The 20,377-nt window shown below is 35.9% G+C and overlaps 5 protein-coding genes across 7 annotated transcripts; all 5 read left to right on the top strand.

The window, feature by feature from the left end:
• Nucleotides 1-394: 394 nt before the first annotated feature.
• LOC18015144 (vesicle-associated protein 1-3) lies at nt 395-2,811 on the top strand. 2 transcript variants are annotated; one of them, XM_024154091.1, is made up of 9 exons: nt 395-542; nt 739-809; nt 918-999; nt 1,241-1,356; nt 1,449-1,598; nt 1,687-1,728; nt 1,824-1,901; nt 1,986-2,116; nt 2,234-2,811. In XM_024154091.1, the coding sequence occupies exons 1-8, from the start codon at nt 491-493 to the stop codon at nt 2,097-2,099; spliced, it is 705 nt and encodes a 234-aa protein (XP_024009859.1). In that variant the 5' UTR covers nt 395-490; the 3' UTR covers nt 2,100-2,116; nt 2,234-2,811. The 2 variants fall into 2 exon arrangements, with proteins under 2 accessions (XP_024009859.1, XP_006396216.1); XM_006396153.2 differs by having other exon boundaries at nt 1,986-2,444.
• A 304-nt stretch (nt 2,812-3,115) lies between these two features.
• Nucleotides 3,116-3,686, top strand: LOC18014936 (putative lipid-binding protein At4g00165). The gene has a single exon (XM_006396151.2). The coding sequence runs from the start codon at nt 3,203-3,205 to the stop codon at nt 3,575-3,577; it is 375 nt and encodes a 124-aa protein (XP_006396214.1). The 5' UTR covers nt 3,116-3,202; the 3' UTR covers nt 3,578-3,686.
• A 3,395-nt stretch (nt 3,687-7,081) lies between these two features.
• Nucleotides 7,082-9,118, top strand: LOC18014935 (scarecrow-like protein 6). The gene has a single exon (XM_006396150.2). The coding sequence runs from the start codon at nt 7,197-7,199 to the stop codon at nt 8,937-8,939; it is 1,743 nt and encodes a 580-aa protein (XP_006396213.1). The 5' UTR covers nt 7,082-7,196; the 3' UTR covers nt 8,940-9,118.
• Nucleotides 9,119-13,644: 4,526 nt separating this feature from the next.
• LOC18015068 (caltractin) lies at nt 13,645-15,091 on the top strand. Of its 2 annotated transcripts, none has more exons than XM_006396148.2 (6): nt 13,645-14,043; nt 14,154-14,219; nt 14,310-14,426; nt 14,530-14,596; nt 14,688-14,812; nt 14,936-15,091. In XM_006396148.2, the coding sequence occupies exons 1-6, from the start codon at nt 13,714-13,716 to the stop codon at nt 14,993-14,995; spliced, it is 765 nt and encodes a 254-aa protein (XP_006396211.1). In that variant the 5' UTR covers nt 13,645-13,713; the 3' UTR covers nt 14,996-15,091. The 2 variants fall into 2 exon arrangements, with proteins under 2 accessions (XP_006396211.1, XP_006396212.1); XM_006396149.2 differs by having other exon boundaries at nt 14,148-14,219.
• Nucleotides 15,092-19,070: 3,979 nt separating this feature from the next.
• LOC18015067 (transcription factor IND) lies at nt 19,071-19,785 on the top strand. Its single transcript, XM_006396147.2, has one exon. It carries the CDS (start codon nt 19,101-19,103, stop codon nt 19,668-19,670), a length of 570 nt encoding a protein of 189 aa, XP_006396210.2. The 5' UTR covers nt 19,071-19,100; the 3' UTR covers nt 19,671-19,785.
• The last annotated feature ends 592 nt before the right edge of the window (nt 19,786-20,377 follow it).

Below are 20,377 nucleotides of genomic sequence, written 5' to 3'. Positions count from 1 at the left end.
CAAATTATATTACAAAATTCGTTAAACAATAAAAAATATTCCCGTACGGATGCACGGAGTTAGAATCTAGTTTTGACTTTAAAAGAGTCTTTAAATAATAGCGGTGCACATTTAATATATAATTAAAATCGAGGACCGACTACGAGGAATTACCAGAGGTACCCTTCGATATCCAGGCGGGTCTTTTGAGAGAGGTCGGGGTTATTTCCGTCATCTTGAGCATATAATGACGTGGGAGCGGAACAACGAGCTAAGGTTTTTTAAGTAGCTAACGTAACGGTCGTTTACGCAAAACAAAAATCACAGTCAATTGGTGACCGTCAAAGCTCATGTGTGTTTTTTTGTGGCATTTTTTGATACTATAAAAACGCTATTTACCATTTTTTCTGGGTTCAAATTTTATTCTCTCTCTGATCAAATCGAAATTTATTGGATTGTCAGTAAACCCTAGAATCAACTTTTGTCTGGGATTCGAATTCGATCTAGAATCATGACGACCGGAGATCTCGTCAATATCCATCCTACAGAGCTTAAGTTCCCTTGTAAGTTTTTCTTCTAATTTTTGTTTTTAATAATGATCCATGCGAATGAGTTTACGAGGAATCAAAATGATTTTGAATTTCAATACCGGTTGGCTCTCCATATCTGGTTGATGATTCTATAGTCTCTGTGGATCGAATTTGGTATTTTTGATTTGACGATTGATTTTGTTTGAACCGGTTGTTTCAATTGGTGAAGTTGAGTTGAAGAAGCAAAGCTCGTGTTCGATGCAATTGACCAACAAGACAGATAAAGTCGTCGCATTTAAGGTAAGAAAAGAAAGGTTTTTTGTTCGATTGCACTTGATCTGTTGATGATGTTTATTCTTAATTATTAAATTTTTTGTTTGGGTTTTCAATTTAAACACAACATAACAGGTTAAAACAACGAATCCTCGGAAATACTGTGTCCGTCCAAACACCGGCGTTGTCTTGCCCGGGGATTCCTGCAATGTTACAGGTTAGCTTGTTTCTTTTTTAAAAAAAATTCTAATTGAATCGAGAAACTCTCTGTTCAGCATATAGTATCGCTTGCTCCATCGATTTATTTCCTGATGATAGAAAGGCAACTTAATTATCTATAGTACGTTCTTGCTTGCTTGGCTCCATTTTTTTTTTTATTATTATTATTATTATTATTATTATTATTATTATTATTATTATTATTATTATTATTATGGATGAATTGTGTCTGGTTTCAGTGACGATGCAAGCCCAGAAAGAGGCACCTCTGGATATGCAATGCAAAGACAAGTTCCTTGTCCAGAGTGTTGTTGTCTCAGACGGCACAACTTCCAAAGACGTTCTCGCTGAAATGGTTTGACAGACTCAATGCTTTCTTTCTCATCAAGATTAGATTCCACTCTCAGGTCTTTTCTCTTCTCTTCTTTACATCAATTGTTTGTGCAGTTCCACAAGGAGAAGGGTCGAGTGATTGAGGATTTCAAATTGCGGGTTGTTTATATCCCTGCTAATCCTCCTTCACCTGTCCCAGAAGGATCTGAAGAAGGCAACTCTCCAAGGATTTCTGTCAACGAGACTGGCTCCCTAATAGATGACGTGGGATGATCTGCTTGCTTTGTAACCCCCAGAGAGAGAGAGAGAGAGAGATAGTTAAGAAAACTAATGTGTTATGTTCTTGTTTCAGGTGTCAAGAACGCTAGAAGAAACAAATGAGAAATCTTGCGAGGTAATGCTCGCAGTCTTGTCTTTTAAATTCTACATATATATATGTATCCTGTGGCTTCTGAGTTGTCTATCTCTAACATCACTGTGTCTGCTCAGGCATGGTCCATGATTTACAAATTGACGGAGGAGAAGACTAGTGCTATACAACAAAGTCAGAAGCTCCGAGAGGAACTGGTAAGGGTTTGCTGCACTAAGCGATCTTTTTGTTTAATCTCTTAATAAAGGAAAGGAATAATATAGATAATGTTGTGTATTCAGGAAATGCTGAGGAAAGAATCAAGCTTGAAGCAGTCAGGTGGTCATTCGTTGGTACTGATGCTGCTGGTGGGTCTACTCGGCTGCGTGATTGGCTACATCTTGAACCGGACATAAATAAGGAACGATATGGGGTTAGGCTTCATCATCATCATCATCATTTTAATCACCATTAAAAAATCTTGCAAAGCTTTTTTTTTAAAACACCAGAATTTCTTATGTTCTTTTCTTTGGGGGTTCCTTCATTGAAGCTGTAAAATCAGTAGTAGCTGTAGCACCGGGACGGGGGAGGGTGATTATGTGCAATATTTCTTTAAGATTGGTTAGAAGCCTGCCCAGTTAGAGTGTGTAGTAGTAAGATCTCAAAAGTCATTGTTACGATTGGAAGCAAATCAGTTTGATTAAGAATATACAGAGAAACTTGTTTGGAACTATTAAACCAAAAAAAAAAAAGATTCATCATACAAACCCCTAAAGGGGGGAGATTTAGGAAGAAAGTGAGTGAGATATGTTATGTTAGTCTTGTTGTGTGGGATTGGTCTTTGGCTTGCGGTATCTCTCTTCCATCTGCTTGGCCATGGAATAGCCAGCTTGAGCCACCTTTTCAACGTTTGGGACGTTGTAGCTCTGCGCTATGTAAATCCCGCACATGGTTCCGAAGATGAAGGAGAAGTAGCTTCTTATCAACCCCATTTTAAGTCCTTTCTTCTTCTTTTGTCAGAAAATTTAGAAAGCTTCGTGTTTCCCACTGGGTGGGTTTCTCGAATATAATTCATATTATATACATTACAGAGAGAGCTAGGTCTTTTATTGTTTATCCTTAACTTCTTCTCCAAGGCCCAAGAGGGTTTAATTAAAAGAAGGAAACAAATTAAACTTTTCCTCCAAGGATTTTTAGAGACTCTTCGTGTGATGATCCAACAGATATACATCTAATTTCACTATGTCGTTTTCGAATAAATAAACAACGATCGTATTTTAATTTTTATGAGGGCCGGGTCGGAAAACATTTGCATGATTTTTAAATTTCGATAAGAAGGCAAAAACGTATACCAGACGAGCGATAACACAAACAATTGGAGCCACAAATTAAAAAAACGATGATATTATTTAAATGCTCCTATAACAAAGAAAGAAAGATAGCAAACTAAAGGCCTCTCTTCTTCTTGCTTCTTTGGTATCCCATAGCTATAGATTATAGCTTCAAAAGAAAACTAAAAATGGCAATCTCAAAAGCTTGGCGATTGGTTGTCGTCTTGCTACTCCTCAACATAACATTGGGATCCTTGTGTCAAGCCGCCAAGGAGTGCCCTCCAGCTCCCACAAAACAAGCCTCCATGAAATGTCCGAGAGACACGGTCAAGTTTGGAGTGTGTGGGAGCTGGTTAGGTCTGGTTTATGAGGTCATCGGTACACCGCCAAGCCAAGAGTGTTGCTCACTCGTCAAAGGTTTGGCTGATTTTGAAGCCGCCGTCTGTCTTTGCACCGCCCTTAAAACCAGCCTTGTCGGAGTCGCTCCGGTCAAGATTCCTGTTGCTCTCACTTTGCTTCTCAACTCTTGCGGCAAGACTCTTCCTCAGGGATTCGTCTGTTGATCTTTCAACCAAAATTGTTATCTTCTTTCTATTTATTTGTTGTAATCCACCATATTCTTGCTTATTCATGATGCTTCTCTTGATTTAATGCGATTTACTTTGATTTAAACATCTAAATCGACGAAAGTCAATAAATCCAAAGAGGATAAACTTTTTAGGAGGGAAATAGTCAGTCTATTCTTTCATATCGAGAGAGATTGCAATTTCCCAAATAAAACTAAAGTCCATCTCCGATGGGATGTTTATTTCATTATCGCCTTTGAAGTTTTTGGATGCAACTGTTAGGTAGGATTCTACCTCCGCTCTGATGCTGGTCCGGCTCATTGGGCCTAATAATTTTCCCATTTGCTGGAGTATAAATATTTATAAAGGGTTTGTAATTTGGGCTTTTTTTTAAATAAAAAAGCATAAAATTTTTAAAGTCTTCAAATATTATTGATTAAGTTGACATAACGATCAAACGAATTAGTAATTTTAAAACATTCAGCTTAATAAAATATAATTGTTTTTCTTTTTAAGTTATGAAACTTACCTATTAAAATTTAATTTGTTTTTATTTATTTTGGAAAATTACAATTAGAATGACAATAAGATATGATAGTATTAGAGTAATTACTCGATCACAAAGTATTGTCAACATTCGATCACAAAGTATTCTCATCATTCGATTACAAAGTATTGTCAACATTCGATCACAAAAGTATTGCCATAATAAAATGTGAATTCAGATTAGATTAAGGGTATGGATGAATGATTAGAAAATATGAAAACAATCCTTTTTTGTCGAAATGAAAACATACTTTAAAAAAAAAAAATAAGGAATAGAATAGTTAGGGAGGAAAAATGTCCTTACCAACTTTCTGTTGTGGTAATTGTTAATGCCTTTCCGCCGATCTTGGCTGATTTATTTAATCATAATTATTAGTATTACTTTGGGTCTAATGCGATAGCCGATAGAACAAAACTCCCATCAGTCACATGTGATCTCCTAGTAATAATTGATCAACTTTCGTGTAATCTAATCATTATCCTAAAATGTAATACAAAATGAACGAAGCAATCATTTATATAGTTACATGCATACAAACTCTAACACGTCATCCTTTATAAAAATAATTGTTTGACAGGGTTAATCTATTTAGCTGACTTTGTTCCCCCCTCTAATGATGGCAAATATCATTATTCTTTTCATACAAACCCGAATTTTAGGAGGATCAACAAGCTGAAATCTTTTTCTCATTTTTAAAAATGATTAAAGGGTGCATAAATGTAATATTTAATTATCAGAACTATGGTGGGATTGAGTGGGGTTGGGTGGTTGCTTGTGGTGAAGGGTGCCTTGAGACAAGAGAAAAGAACATGTTTTCACCACTTACTTCATCCCCACGAAGCAAACCCATATATTCATGTATCATATACGTATACATACATAGTCCAATATATCCAATTTGATAAATATTTCATAGAATAAGCAAGTTAATACGTATCATTGTACATCCACTGTCTATGCAAACTTGAAAATGTGCCGATGTATTATGTACATCCTTTGGTTGATCGATGTACCTAAAACTCAGTTATTCACACTATTGTGCATAACACATTGATATTTTGAAGGGTTTATAGGGAAGGAAGTATAATCACGAGATGATTTCGAGATCTATAACAATAATCATATAAGAGATCAGAAAAGTGTGAGAAGTAGTAGTTAGCAAATCACATGGGAACATGGAGATAACTTCAGGTTTATTTCCTATAGTATATATTTCAAAAAAAGTGAACATTTTCTTATTGTTACAAAGTAAATTAATCATCATCAAACAGTTTGTGGTATTAAACAAGTGGCTATCGTATCATATATATGGTGCCAAACAATATTTTGCTAAAATTTGCATATACCAAATATTTAGAGTCTGATACAATATGATTCGTATTAACTAAGTCTTTTGCATATGAAACTAAATGCTAATTTTTTTTTTTTCATTTACACAACAATGAAACATAAGCAACATATAGTCGCTATTCATTACAAGATTGGTCCGACTTTGTCTTCGAGATCAAACCACCCACTTCGTTTTTTGGTTGTTTCTGATTGCATTATTCATTTTTGGTAGATATATGGTGATTGGTGACTTGCTGCATTCATCCATTGTCTGCTCAATAAAGGACTATTTCCCCCTTTCTCTCTCGATCTCTCGTGCATTTAACTTGTCACATAAGAAACATATTTCACAGATTTTCAATCACTTTTTCCCCCTAAATAAAGATAGACCACATTAAGTAGACTATATATATACACGTAAATATATAATTCTCTTTTTAACCAGTACATGAATGTTTCATAGATATTGGGTAATAGATATAGATATAATTCTCTTTATAGCCATTATATGAATGTTTGGAACGAGCATTCATTTCGTAAAACAACAAAATCAAACAGATATTTTAATGTAATTCCAAGATATACATTCACCACTTGATTTATATTTATGAATCTAAATTAATGTCCGTAGCACACACAAAAAAAAAAACAAATGTAAGCAATCGGATGTGTGGTTTAGCTTCAACAATGGATTGGCTGATTTGATTGGTTTCATTTGATAAATTATCCAAAAGCTTGCCCCGGCGCTAAAACCTCCAATTGAGGACAGAGATCACGCAAAGGGAAAAAAACAACAGCACCTTTGAGATAAAATAAAAAATAAAAATTCCAAATATAGTTTGTAAGCCACAAAGTTTTAATCATAAAGGAAAAGTATAAGAAAACAAAATAAACTCCAATGTATGACATAAAAATAAAAAGGACAACATCAAAATATGGAAATTTTGGTCATGGTTTTTATTAAAAAAACTAACTCATTAAGGAAAATCATCCGTGGCAACACTTGCCAAAAAGAAAAAAAAAAATAAAAAGAAACGTGGTGGTCTAAAGTCGTAGCCACGCGTTGCTTTGTCTAAAGAACAGTATCTAAGCCCCCACTTCGAAAACCAGTATGGTTCAGACAATGTTTAAAGTGAAATTACGCAAGAACCCTTTCTTTAACCCAACGATCAAGATTAGAAAAACTCTGTTACGTTAATTTCTCATTAACATTATTGATCGAAAAAGAAATTAGTCATCAAGACAGTGTTTAGGCCAACTTTGAAGACGAGTGCTATTTGTAGAAGTGAAATTTCACAAAAGGCAAAATGAATATATACATAAAAAAGGTAGAAGTCACTCTTTCCAAATTCAATGTGTATATGATTTTTTAAAAATTAGCAGTAAAAGGAGTTGGTGAGACACGCGCGTTGTGAAAGAGTGGGGGTGGAATGCAAGACACAGAGATTAAGAAAGTAGAGATTGTTAAGCTTAACATTGTCAGAAAGAGAGAGAAGCTGATAATAGTTGTTAAACGGAAAAGAAGAGAGAGAGAGAGGTTGTCAAAAAAAAAAAAAAAAGAGAGAGAGAGAGAAGATGAAGCGCACTTTGCCACTTTAATTTCTTGCACGCATCCATCCCAATCGTATATACCACACAGCTTCAACAACAACAACTCAAAGAAGAAGAAGAAGAAGAAGAAGAAGAGAAGAGTTTGAGAGAGATTATTAGATTTGTGTAGAGTTTGTACAAAAGTGTGCAATGCCCTTACCCTTTGAAGAGTTTCAAGGGAAAGTGATTTCTTATTTCTCTTCTTCTTTTTACGAAAAAGAGGAGGAGCTTCTTCTTCTTCCCTTCTCCTCGGAGCCCACCTCTGTTCTCAGCCCCCTCACTACCTCCTCCTCCACGGTGTCTTCTTCTCACGGCGGTCACAGCGCCGTCGGGGCCGCCATCTCCGGCGACGCCACCACCGATGAGCAATGCGGTCGGATGGGACTGCCCGGGGATTGGGAACAAGCGCTTCCGGGCGACCAGGACCAGGACCAGAGCATCCTCAGGCTCATCATGGGAGGAGATTCCCAAGAAGATCCGTCCCTCGAATTGAACAACATTCTCCAGACTTGTTCCTCCTCCTCCTCCCAGTCTCCCGCCTTTCACCACCATTCCGCCGATTACACGTCCCTCGGCTTCGGTCTCGTCGATACCGGGTTCGGCTTAGACCACTCGTTGTTTTCCGAGGAGGAGAAGCCGCCGCCGCCTCCTCCCCCGCTCCTAATCCACCAGAGCCAGGCTCATTTCACTCAGAGCCCGGCCATCTTCTACGGCCAGCATCCTCCTCCGGCGAAGCGGCTCAACCAAGGCCCTCCCGTGAGCAAACAGGGGGTGATAACCGAACAGCTGCTCAAGGCGGCGGAGGTGATAGAGAGCGGCGGCGACACGTGTCTGGCTCAGGGGATATTGGCGCGGCTCAATCAACAGCTCTCTTCTCCCGTAGGAGGAAATAAGCCTTTCGAGAGAGCAGCTTTCTACTTCAAAGAGGCTCTCCACAATCTCCTCCTCCACAACAACAACAACAACAACAACGCCTCACAAACCTTAAACCCTTACTCCCTCATCTTCAAGATCGCCGCCTACAAATCCTTCTCCGAGATCTCTCCCGTTCTCCAGTTCACCAACTTCACCTCCAATCAAGCCCTCCTCGAGTCCTTCCAAGGATTTTATCGCCTCCACATCGTCGATTTCGACATCGGCTACGGTGGCCAATGGGCCTCCCTCATGCAGGAGCTCGTCCTCCGCGACAATAACAACAAAGGTCCTCCCCTCTCCCTCAAAATCACCGTCTTCGCTTCTCCGGCCTCCCACGACGACCAGCTCGAACTCGGCTTCACTCAGGACAACCTCAAGCACTTGGCCTCCGAGATCAACATCTCCCTCGACATCCAAGTTCTTAGCTTTGACCTCCTCGCCTCTGTCTCCTGGCCCCACTCCTCCGACAAAGAAGCCGTCGCCGTCAATCTCTCCGCCGCATCCTTCTCTGACATGCCTTCGCACCTCCCTCTTCTCCTCCGTTTCGTCAAGCACCTCTCTCCGACCATCATCGTCTGCTCCGACAGAGGATGCGAGAGGACGGATCTGCCCTTCCCGCAGCAGCTCCTCCACTCCCTGCACTCCCACGCCGCCCTCCTCGAATCACTCGACGCCGTCAACGCCAACCTCGACGCTCTGCAGAAGATCGAGAGGTTTCTCATACAGCCCGAGATTGAGAAGCTGGTCTCGAATCGTAGCCGCCCGATCGAGAGACCGATGATGACGTGGCAAGCCATGCTCCTGCAGATGGGGTTCTCGCCGGTGACGCACAGCAACTTCACCGAGTCTCAGGCAGAGTGTTTGGTTCAACGGACGCCGGTGAGAGGCTTTCACGTCGAGAAGAAACATAACTCTCTTCTTCTCTGTTGGCAAAGGACTGAACTCGTCGGAGTTTCCGCCTGGAGATGTCGCTCCTGACTCCGCCGGAGATATTTCTCACAACCTGCTTCTTCTTTCTTCTTTCTTTTTTTTTATATGATTATTATTTAAAAATAGTATATTCTTAATTGTTAAATTTATTACCGAATGACATATTTTCACATACTTTTGCTCGGTCTCAGTGCGATTTATTTTAATTTGGCATTTTTTATACGTTCACAGAGTATATAAAAATTTCTGAGTAATTAATTGTCTGAGTAATTATTTATTAAACACTTATATATGACAAATCCAATGCCATTGTGGGGATTCATTAGTTTTTTGTCGTCATGATAGAATGCTTGGTTAGCTCAATAAGTTTTTTTTTTTTCCTTTCTTTTTGGTGGTGACAGAGTGATTAAAAATAAATGGGTGATGATTTTGATGCGAGGCAGAAAGCTACTGCTCATTATTGTGATTAAATGATTATATAATGCTTAGAGTTTGTTGTGGTTTGTGTCTTTGTGAGGGTCTCTTTTATATATAAACATATGTCTCCATGATGTCACATGGGTTTTCCTAATACATATTATACATATTGTTAAAAATTATTTGGTCCACAATACATTTTTCATTTTTGTGTGCGCCGTTTCTAGCTTTTTTATCCGATGAAAGGAAACAAAGGTTTACTTTTTCTTTTAAATGGTCCATACATACGCATTACATAATGCAGCCATTGCTTTACACATTAATTACATTTCTCTAGATGTCAGTTCGGATGATAGTATATATTTTCTCCGTTTTACAATAAATACTAACTAAAGTTTTTACATACTGTACATATTAAAAAATACATAATTGTTCGTTTTTAAAGGAAAACATTATTTACTCTTAACATAATTTAATTTGGTATTGAAAATTGAAAACATCATATAATTTAACATTATTTATTTTCCTAAAATATTATCTGTTATAACACAAAGGAAATATATGTTTTGACGTTACATCTTATTTGCTAATAGCTAAATAAAGATCAGATTCATCCTGAAAAAAAAAATAGTCCATAATTGAATTACAAACGTGTGAAAAAATTGATCTCGTATTTTTGTGTAATTTGTTTGTAAGAAACATAGAGGAATCAACGAAAAAAAATGACTTCTGAGATAAGAAAACTCATCCAACAAGGATGAAAACATTGGTCAATCCTCTTGATTTTCTAACATCTTCAACAATTTTAAACAATCAAATTCGAGTACCACCGAGCATAGCATGAATATAAACATGACACAAAAACATCTTATAGAGCTTCTAAACCTAAGAAACCGATCGAATACCATTACCATCGTAAAGAACCCATCCAAAATCACAAATAGTTCATTCCTTTTGCCAAGATCCATAAACTTGGCAGAAAGCAACACTAGGATACATTCTCAAAGCGGTCTAAATCTTTGGCTTCATCAAAAGCTTCAACCATATATTTGCTAAACTTTGTTTGTCTGATTTTCGGATAACCTTTTTTCAAGTATCTTTAGACATTGTGAATTTTAACATTGAAACCAAAACGCTTCTGGTCTTGAAAAAAAAAAATCACAATATTCATGAAAAAACAACAGTATGTCTATCCTCAATTCTTAATCAAACAAATAAATCAAAATTCTTATAAATGAAGGTCCTGGAAAACAGTATCATTGGGAAAAGAAAACCGAGATAACCCAAACTTGCAATAACAAAAAATATTTGTATAAACATTATTTATTGTTTCCACTTCAACACAACACCAGAACATCTTCTATAAAAACAAACGAAATGTACATGTTTCTATAACTCTTTGGCTAAATAATCAAAGTAAATACCGTTCCACTGTTCTAGAAATGAGAAGAGATGATTAAACGGAGAAATACGAGAATTATAAGAAAATTGCAGTAGTGAGAAACGACAAGAAGCCCTAAGGTTAAGGTATTGTCTCTTGTGCAATAAACGTTGGTTGGAGACAGTTAATTGAATAGTTGACAGATAAGCCGTGTTTTCAAGTAGAAGAAGGGTCGTGATCGGTGGTCAATCTACACGTGTACGGCACACATGTGTCGTTTCTCTGTGCGAGATGATCAATAAAATGGACGATCAAAGCATCGCGTAAGACCAAAACCTGCATCAGTGCCAGCGTGGAAGAACACAACGAAGCCATCGTCACGCGCGCTCGGCTCCACTAAGTTTAAAGACTAGGTAGGTTTTGGTGGTTATCATCACATTTCGTAGGTTAAAATGCTAACCGTTGATTAAAAATTGGCCAGTGAGTAAATGTTGGCTGGTCCAGACGAGGTCTCGCAAATCTATTACTTAAGGAACTACGAGGTTTTGATCATTGATGTATATCACTCACTAAGATCGAATCTCATAATAACTACTTAACACTTCGTATATAAAACATTCAATATTATATAGTTCGTTATTAGGAAATCATTATTATATCATTTATATGGCATTAGGAAGTTTCAGCCTCCACGTGGATTACACTCACTTCCTGTATAGATAGATATACGATACGACAATTTGTAAATCTGATATAATAGTTTGCATTTTCTTTTTTGAGTTTACGGTCAAAACCATTCTCAAATAGAAAAATAAAATTAAGAAATTAATACTTTGTGTTTTCCTTCGCATAACTGGCGAAGTAACAAGCTCAAACTTCTCAATCCTATTTGTTTGTCCTCCTACATGTCTCGTCTCCATAGACTGTTGTTTTATGACTGCAACTTTGACTCAAAGTTATATAAATATGAGTTCTAGAGATCAATAAAAAAAAACCTTTTTTTCCTCTGTTTTACAACAAAATTTACTTGTGTTTACGTGTGTGTGTGTATTTTTTCAATCACATATAACCTTTTTTAAAAAGAATTTATTTTGTGCATTTTTAGATGGCACATATACTACACATATATTCTATTTTAAGGAAGATTTAAAATTTAGTCAGTTTATCGATTTTTTGCATTTGCGTAAATGAATATTAATTATTTTCTGTATTGTTTCAAATTTATTGGCTGTCCTTGAAGAGATGTGGAACATCTTTTTTTAATACGGAGGGCTAAAAAAATTATAAAGCTATCAACCTTTCTCTCCTTTTTTTTTTATGTTCTTTCCTTGTGTTTAATCTTTTAACTTAAGAACAATATGTGTGAAATGGAATCAGGAAATATATGATATTTGGCGGTTCATTGCTTATAAAAGTTTTTTTTTTTTTTTTTTTGCCTATAAAAAGTAAAATGATGATAAAATACGCAACTTTTATGTTTTGTTGTCCTTTAATTAATTATATGTTTTTTTATCTTTTAGACACAGCAAGTACTTTTGTCTCGAAGAAGACTCTCCGATGAGTTAGGAAGATTTTGATTTTGCTATGATCAGACTTTAACTAACATTTGTATAACTTCCATCTTCCCACCTTTTTGTTCATAATTTATTTAAAGTTGTCAATTATTTATTTATAAGTGCAAAGTCATGTTTGCTACAAATATCGCTAAGTTATGAGATGTGTTTATATGTATATGATCCCAACAATTAATTTCTAAACGTTGGCAATTGTCAATATGTATATGATCCCAGCAATTGTTTAATTATTTAAAATAATTAACGTCACGTAAAAACATACTCAGATTAAAAACCATAACAAAGTCTACAATGATAATTTTACTAATACAAAACGTACTTTTGAAGATATGTAAAATTTGGAAACATTTAATTTGACACAAAGAGTATCTAGAGAATAATCGATAATGTGAAAAGTGTGTGGTTCACTAACACAAAAGTAATAGTTATATATACTAATAAGGTAGGAGCAAGGGTCACTGAAATTGATGGATGTGTTTTTGTGTGCATAACAAAAGCTAAATATGAATATGTTTTTTTTTTATTATTGCAAAATTCTTTTTTTACTTTGTTTATTTATCAATAACTTAATCTAAGTAATGAGACAAGCTTTTGATTCAATTTTCACCATCTTTCAATCTCTATCTTACCTTTTGTAGATGCCAAACTTGCCCACCATATCTTCTCCTCAACCTCTCACTTTAGTACTTTACACAAGTGATTGTTCTATTAATTTCAGTAAACAAGATATACTCAAATTCAAGATTCAACGTATGACCGTCATAATGGAATCATTTATCAAGTTTTAGATCAAATATGTTTATCTCAATTTCTAAGTTTGTCTTTATATATAGCTGAAATAGTTAAGACGTATATGCTTAATTCACTGCAACTTTTTTTAATCTAATTCCACATATATCCTTGAAAATCAGTTACATGTTTTGATTCTTATCTTTTATCTTCTGTGTTTCTCTTTTTGTCTTGCTTTATCCATTTAAAAGTCAAGTCAGCTTAGAAACAACGCGGTATTTCCATCCCCACTAGTGTATATTTTTATTTTTATTTTCCTTTGGTTGATATGAGAGAAACAAACATTGACGAGAAAATAAGAAATTTTCTTAACAAAAAAAAAAACAAAGAAAAAGGAGAAAGTTGGTGTAGGGCCGTATAATATAGCCAATGACACGTTTCACACCATTTGCATTGCGCTCTTTCTCTTTCGCTCTCTTTTTTTCGTAATAATAACAACTGAAAGGTGGAAACTTTCTTCATCTGTATGGATGGTCTAAGGGCTTAACAAAATAATGTGAAGACTTAATTGGGCTTTTTGAAACGAAATCTTATTATGGGCCAAGTTAAAAGCCTAACTTAAACGATCGTCCAAGTAGTAGAGGAGACTCGAGGCGGCAAAATCAACCATCAAGTCTGCAAATCCCTAGAAAAGAAATTCGATTTTCAAGGGATAAAATCGATGTCCGGCGGCGAGGGATCGGAGTCGGAGTCGGAGTCGGAGTCGGAGGAGAGAGTTAAATACGAACCGAAGGGAAAGGTGTCGGAATATGAGAAGCAGAGGTTCTCAAGGATCGCGGAGAACAAAGCGAGATTGGAAGCTCTGGGCATCTCTAAAGCCGCCAGGGCAATTATGGGTTCGAGAAAACGCAGAGGAAAACCAAATTCCGATGAAGAAGACGATGATTATAGACCGGGCGAGGCTGCTGGTGACGAGGAAGAAGAATTCGAAGATAGTGAATATGATGAAGAAGACGAGGGGAATTCAAGCTCTGTTTCCCGTAAAACAAAGGTAAAAATCTTTTTGCTTGTTTCTCTTAAATAGATTAAGGCCCTGCATTCTCATCTATGAAATTTTGGATTGTTCTTTCTTAACACTGTTGTTGTTACTTTGAGTTGAAGAGCAAGAAGAGAGTCCTATCTTTGAATAGATCAGGCCGCATTAGAGAGGATGATGACCTAAAGAAGGTATTGGAACTGACATTAGTCTGTAACTTGAAAGCTATTGAGAAAAATGAACATTTTTGTATTTTGTTCCAATTTTTTTGACTGCTGCAGGCAATAGCGCTTTCTCTACAGGACTCTGAAGCAGCAGCAGCAGGAGGCTCTCGTAATTCCCCTGCCAAGAAAAGGAGAAGCCATCAAGAGGCAACAAGCTGGAATAAGAACAAACCGGTTTGTTTTGTTTTTATGAAATCAAATATTACTGGTGGAGGGAGGAGGGTGCTTGTTTTCACTAAGCAAGATGCATTGGTGTTGTTGTTGTGATGATATGTAGGAGTTGATGATGAGCAAGATGCAGATGACAGAAGATGAATTCGTCATTTACTTCTATCATTTTGATGGTAATATCTGTCAGATATTTATATATGTATGTATTGCCTTTATGCTATCTATATATATATATACTGGATCGATTTTTGTAAATTAATGCAGAAGCAGGAAAAGGTTTCATTACTCTGAGAGATGTGACGAAAATGGCCACGGTGCATGATTTCACATGGACTGACGAGGAATTACAAGACATGATTCGTTGCTTTGACATGGATAAAGACGGAAAGGTGGGTACTTTGTTGAACCCTTTTTTTTTTAAAAAAACGTTTATTTTGTAATTAGAAGAAACTTAATTTAATTGATGCTAAACATATTATCAAATTTTTTTTTTTATGTATTTTGGGTTTCAGCTAAGCTTGGATGAGTTCAGGAAGATTGTTACGCGATGTCGCATGTTGAAAGAATCTTGATTGTATTTTAGGATGTGATTTTGGAACATTCTACATGTATGAAAACATCATTTTGTTCCTTCTTTTGACAAGTCAACATAAATTATGTTTCTTTTTTTTTTGATGTTAATTTTATAATAAAAAACTAAAAGGAGTACTCCAAATTTACATCAAACCCGAAAGATTTATAGGCAGAACAGAGCAAAATAATTCCTTTGAAGCCAAAAAAAAAAAAAAAAAATCCCATAAGGTTAGTGAATGATCTCCGAAGAGAATCTGCGGCGATTGTGTTCACGTCAAGGTTTTAAAACATAAATGATGTTTGTGTTCTCTATCGATTTAAAATTGTGTACTGCAAGTAGAAAGTGGAATTTATAAACTTTCCCGCACAACATACGTATTGGACTGGAGGAAGCAAAAGAGAAACATCCGAAAAGAACTGAGGCAAAGTGAATGTGGCTCGATGAGATTGTTGTCCATGGTGGGTTGGTTGATGAAAATATGAGTCTTGGCTCTGCTTCATGTCTAAAGGCTCCGCATTCAACACACACAAAAAAAGGCCATCGTCATCAACACCACAATTTGTATCATGATATATTCTCCACCTATCACGTCATTTGATTTTCTGTGGAATTTCACTTGATTTTCTCTAGGTTTTATTGTGTTAGGCCGTTGGAGGCCTTGTCCATAAGCTCTAGCTATTTAAAGCTCATTTTGTTTTCTTCGCTATTCACCAAGTATCTTAATACAAACACTTTTCATTTGCTTTGCAAAAACTAGCTTGTGTTGTGAAATCAAATTTTATCTCTGATCTTCTCTTGTTTAGTGTGGTTTCCCCTTAATGGTCAGAAGCTATTTTGAGTCTCAACTTCCTTGCGTCCTTGTCCATTGGATTAGATAATCGAGTACATATCTCATATTCATTTCAATTTTGTGAAGTGTCCATCATTCACACTTTCACCTCTTCCGCATCAAAACCATTGAATGTGTCTCATTGAGTGTGTTTGCATTTGTGCTTCCTCGTGTCTACATCAATATTTTATAAATATATTATTATGATTTACGGATATATAAGAGTCAAGTAGGATAGATAATCACTTGTTACATCTATTTATGACTATGAAAAGTCACTATTAAATTAATTTTTACTTTAATTTTTGACATGAATTCCCCCCCCCCCCCAAACATGCAGTATTTCAAGTCATTTAACTTAAATATTCAGAAGACGTAATTGTTTCTCTCTTTACACACTAAGGAAGAGTACATCAGTCTATTACATCAGAGTAAATAGAGCATATATAAGATACTTTTTTGGTATAAGATCATCACATTGATTTCCGCTCTCCCTAGAAATCCAAAAAGTTAGCTTCACAACCTTTGCCCAATATCTAACTTGTGAAGGTCTTTAGTCTCGGTCAGGATGCTAGTTCTTTAATCGCATGTATCAGAACGTTGGAGCCACTTTCAAAGGATACATTTTCAGAACCCAACTTGTTGACACAAACCATATATAGCCGAGTGTAGAACATGGTAAAATTTGGCTCTAAACCACCTCACATTTCCCATTTTATCCTTTATGATCCTAGCTAGCTATACCACTCTGTAATGACTCAGAGGACCACGGCACACATCAACATTACATTTGAAGGTACTTTTAGGGTGAAGCCTCCATATATCTGATGTCAGTATAATTGTTTATGTGAGTTCTTAACTACCCTCCTAAAAAAATGTTAGATGTTGAATAATTTTTTTTTTTTTTTTTTTGGCTACTATTCCATCTGTTTTTATTTTTCTAACTTCTGTTGACACCATAGACCAAAATGTCACCATTTTGTTGTCTCTCATTGTAAGAATTACTCCAATTGTAAGTGTTATATAGCTAATTAAAAGGACGAAAGTAAAGAGATTGTAATTGATGTTGCATATATAGTGTATATAGTTGATGATGAATTTTTGGCAAGTATGAACATTGCATGAAACGGGTCTAATTTTTCTTCAACGCATTAAGCCGGCAATGAGGTGAGGTATCTCCATTTATATTCTTATCTTACCAGATCAATTAATCGATTTCATACCTATCACATGAATGTAAATATAGAAATTTCGTGTGGAAAACGACATGTACACGGCATCTCAAGACCAATTAGTGATATATTTTAGTGATGATTATATGTTTACTATCCAATAAGAATTAAATCATCGACAATTACCTTAATGTCGAAGAAGTCGTCCCCACTCCGTTTAATGAGTTATGGAGGAGAGATCGCGTAAATTGTCAAAAAAAAAAAAAAACTCCGAACTAGAAATCGACATCATATATCATTAAAAAAAAAACGTTGGACAAGTCATTTATCGTATACAGCTCATATTTCCTAAGATCAAATCAAGACCGTTGAAAGGGGTTATAAGAAAATGCTGAAGAAACCGTGGGCTTTAGAAGAAAGACAAGAAAGAAAAGAACAATGATGTTAAGTTGCCTATTTTGGTGTATAGGACTTGTCAAAAGAGGGGAGAGAGAGAGAGGGAGGAGAAAATTAGGTCAAAATAATGAGCACTAAAAATGGTGACATGTGTTGAGTAACTATTACAAGAGCGACTTATGCTTCCATATGGCAATGATATCCTTACTAAAGTGCAATGCTCCTTTTTGCCCTAATTTCGTAAAGTCTCTCTCCTTCTTCGTCCTTAGGAAAAACCCTAAATTAAATCCCTTGTTCTTGATCTTGTTTTTTGAGTAACCATGATTTTGACCACACACTATTTCTTCTATCTTTTGTGGTCTATAGGATTTTGCTTTATATGTGGTTTCATGTATTGCTCCGTACGTACGTATACAAATTTAAATGGTTACAACAAGGTTTATATAAACAAGCACAAATTAGTCCATGGAATAAGTTTGCACATAAGGTAGAAATATATTGAGTCTTTAAACGGAAATATATAAATTTGCAGCAACACTTCACTTTAATGATCTGATTATATTTTCCTTAATTTCCTTTGCCAACACGTACGGATTTTTGGGCAAGTTTTTGTCGAACTCATAATTTGAGACAACACTTCAACTAAGTTATAGGAAATACTCTCAAATCATAATTTAATATAAAAATTTGTCTAATTAATAGTATTGAACAAAACTTAGAATTAATTTGTTGGTTAACATATTAGTTTTTTATAGTAAAATTAGGATAAACTACTCATGATAGATATATGTAAAAAGTTATTTTGCTAGATCTGACAACTTTTGTATTATCTCAATGCTAGTTACACTAATTATTTTGTCTTAATTTTTTGAAACACTCGATTTGATAATATTTATTTTTTCCATGTACAAGGTTTTGATAATAATCCGTTCACTTGATATATCTCAAAGTGTATAAAGTTATTTGTTAACTTCTACGAGATAAAGATTTTTAGCCGGTAGTAGTCTTAGATTAGGGTGATGTTAGGATATTGGTGAATCAAAATACTTGAACAACTACTCGGAAGTTGGAAATACTTACTAATTTTTTTTTATTGTCTAGAACACACAAAATAACTATATGCTTTTAGTTCGCAATATACAGACCACAGGACACAAACCACTTAGAGCTCAATATATAGAACACAATTAAACCCAAGATGAAGCAAGTTTGAACTTTAGTAGACACCAGACATCTCAATATGAAGCAAGTTTGAAATTCTTGCATACACGACCCTACAAAAAGTTGAATACGCATTGTGGAAACTGAAACACAATAGTTTTATATATGATGTAAAAACACTAATCTTTTGGTTGTGATAAAAAAAAAAAAAGCTTTTTACAAATGTTCTTTTGATTAGTCCAAGCACATTTTACCTGGATAATGTATACTTCACCCATTGTACTTCATTCATATAATAGTGCGACGGATACACAATATATCGTACATTGACATGGTGCTTGAAAGATGAAGTTAATTAATTGATCGAGGCAAGGAAGACAGTAAATACAGAGAGGCTAATTTTCGCAAATATATTTAAATTATGAAATAAGAAGAGATGAAAATAGAAGAAATTGTTATGTATATAAAGAAAGGTCTACGCGTCTCTTGTCCAAAAACTTAAAATGTCTGGCTCAAAAGCAGATCCAGCCATAGCCCCAATAGTCATGATGGAGCCTCAACCTCAGGCTCATCATCTCCTCATGAATTGGAACAAACCTAACGATCTATTCACACAAGAATACTCCTTTCTCAACGATCCTCATCATTTCATCATAGACCCACCTCCTGAAACCCTAAGTCACATCCAGTCCCCGCCGACACTTTTCTCCGGTCACGGAGGAGGAGTAGAAGAAAAGGAAGAAGATGAAGAAGAAGAGGAGGAGGAAGAGATAGATGCGATGAAGGAGATGCAGTACACGATCGCTGCCATGCAGCCAGTGGACATTGATCCAGCCACCGTCCCTAAGCCGAACCGCCGTAACGTAAGGGTAAGCGACGACCCTCAGACGGTGGTGGCTCGTCGGCGTCGAGAAAGAATAAGCGAGAAGATCCGAATATTGAAGAGGATGGTGCCAGGCGGTGCAAAGATGGACACAGCCTCTATGCTCGACGAAGCCATCCGTTATACCAAGTTCTTGAAACGGCAGGTGAAGCTTCTTCAGCCTCACGCTCAGCTTGGAGCTCCTATGTCTGATCCCTCTTGCCTTTTTTATTGCCACAACTCCCAAACCTAACTCTGTTTTCATGCTGCTCATGCTTATATATTATATATACATATAGACGCAATATGGTTCAATAAGGATTTCGATCGACGATTGTATGGCTATTGTATAAGACAATTAATTAATTCATGAGGTGTGGCTTTATATTGTTATATCATATGATATATATATATATATATTTGTTGTTGAATAATGGTTTTGATGCATTCCTTTATATGGAGGTAATACGGGTTAGGGCTTTGATAGTTTGCAAGTTTTCCGACCAACAATATATATATATATATATATAGAATGTCTCATCAACGCCAAATGCTATCTTCAAAAGAATCGACCGACTTGTCCGAGATGCGATCCACGGCAAGAGGAAAAGTAAAGCTTTTAGAGACCTAATGCAATCATGCCTCGCTTATGAGTAAACTGGTTTATGAAGTTATGTATAGTCTTATCAAGGATTGACCTTGTTTTTTATTCTTTTTTGCCAAGGCTTCTTCTATTTGCTCAATCCTTTTGTAATTTTCACAAACTTTCTCATTTTGAATGAAATTCAAATGCTTAGCCAAAAAAAAATACAATATATACAGAAAATACCTGTCTGAGTGTAAATTTATAAATTGTATGAATTGAGTGCAGTTTCTACATACTATATATATATATATACTGCAATGTTTTTCGTTTGGTATAAGAATTTCCAAAGGACCAAGTGTTTCTCCGATTCCTGA

This window comes from Eutrema salsugineum, unplaced genomic scaffold (assembly GCF_000478725.1).
Source record: "Eutrema salsugineum unplaced genomic scaffold, Eutsalg1_0 scaffold_3, whole genome shotgun sequence".
In the NCBI taxonomy this organism is placed as follows: domain Eukaryota; kingdom Viridiplantae; phylum Streptophyta; class Magnoliopsida; order Brassicales; family Brassicaceae; genus Eutrema; species Eutrema salsugineum.
This window is presented reverse-complemented; position numbering and strand designations above follow the sequence as displayed.

Excerpts from the sequence above, each read along its gene's own strand:
- LOC18015068 (XM_006396149.2), top strand. The coding sequence starts at position 13,714 with ATGTCCGGCGGCGAGGGATCGGAGTCGGAGTCGGAGTCGGAGTCGGAG. Across the intron at positions 14,044-14,147 it reads CTGTTTCCCGTAAAACAAAG|TTGAAGAGCAAGAAGAGAGT; the intron begins GTAAAAATCTTT and ends TGTTACTTTGAG. Across the intron at positions 14,813-14,935 it reads ACATGGATAAAGACGGAAAG|CTAAGCTTGGATGAGTTCAG; the intron begins GTGGGTACTTTG and ends TTTGGGTTTCAG.
- LOC18014935 (XM_006396150.2), top strand. The coding sequence starts at position 7,197 with ATGCCCTTACCCTTTGAAGAGTTTCAAGGGAAAGTGATTTCTTATTTC.
- LOC18015144 (XM_024154091.1), top strand. The coding sequence starts at position 491 with ATGACGACCGGAGATCTCGTCAATATCCATCCTACAGAGCTTAAGTTC. Across the intron at positions 1,599-1,686 it reads CTGGCTCCCTAATAGATGAC|GTGTCAAGAACGCTAGAAGA; the intron begins GTGGGATGATCT and ends TTCTTGTTTCAG. Across the intron at positions 1,902-1,985 it reads AGAAGCTCCGAGAGGAACTG|GAAATGCTGAGGAAAGAATC; the intron begins GTAAGGGTTTGC and ends TTGTGTATTCAG.
- LOC18015067 (XM_006396147.2), top strand. The coding sequence starts at position 19,101 with ATGATGGAGCCTCAACCTCAGGCTCATCATCTCCTCATGAATTGGAAC.
- LOC18014936 (XM_006396151.2), top strand. The coding sequence starts at position 3,203 with ATGGCAATCTCAAAAGCTTGGCGATTGGTTGTCGTCTTGCTACTCCTC.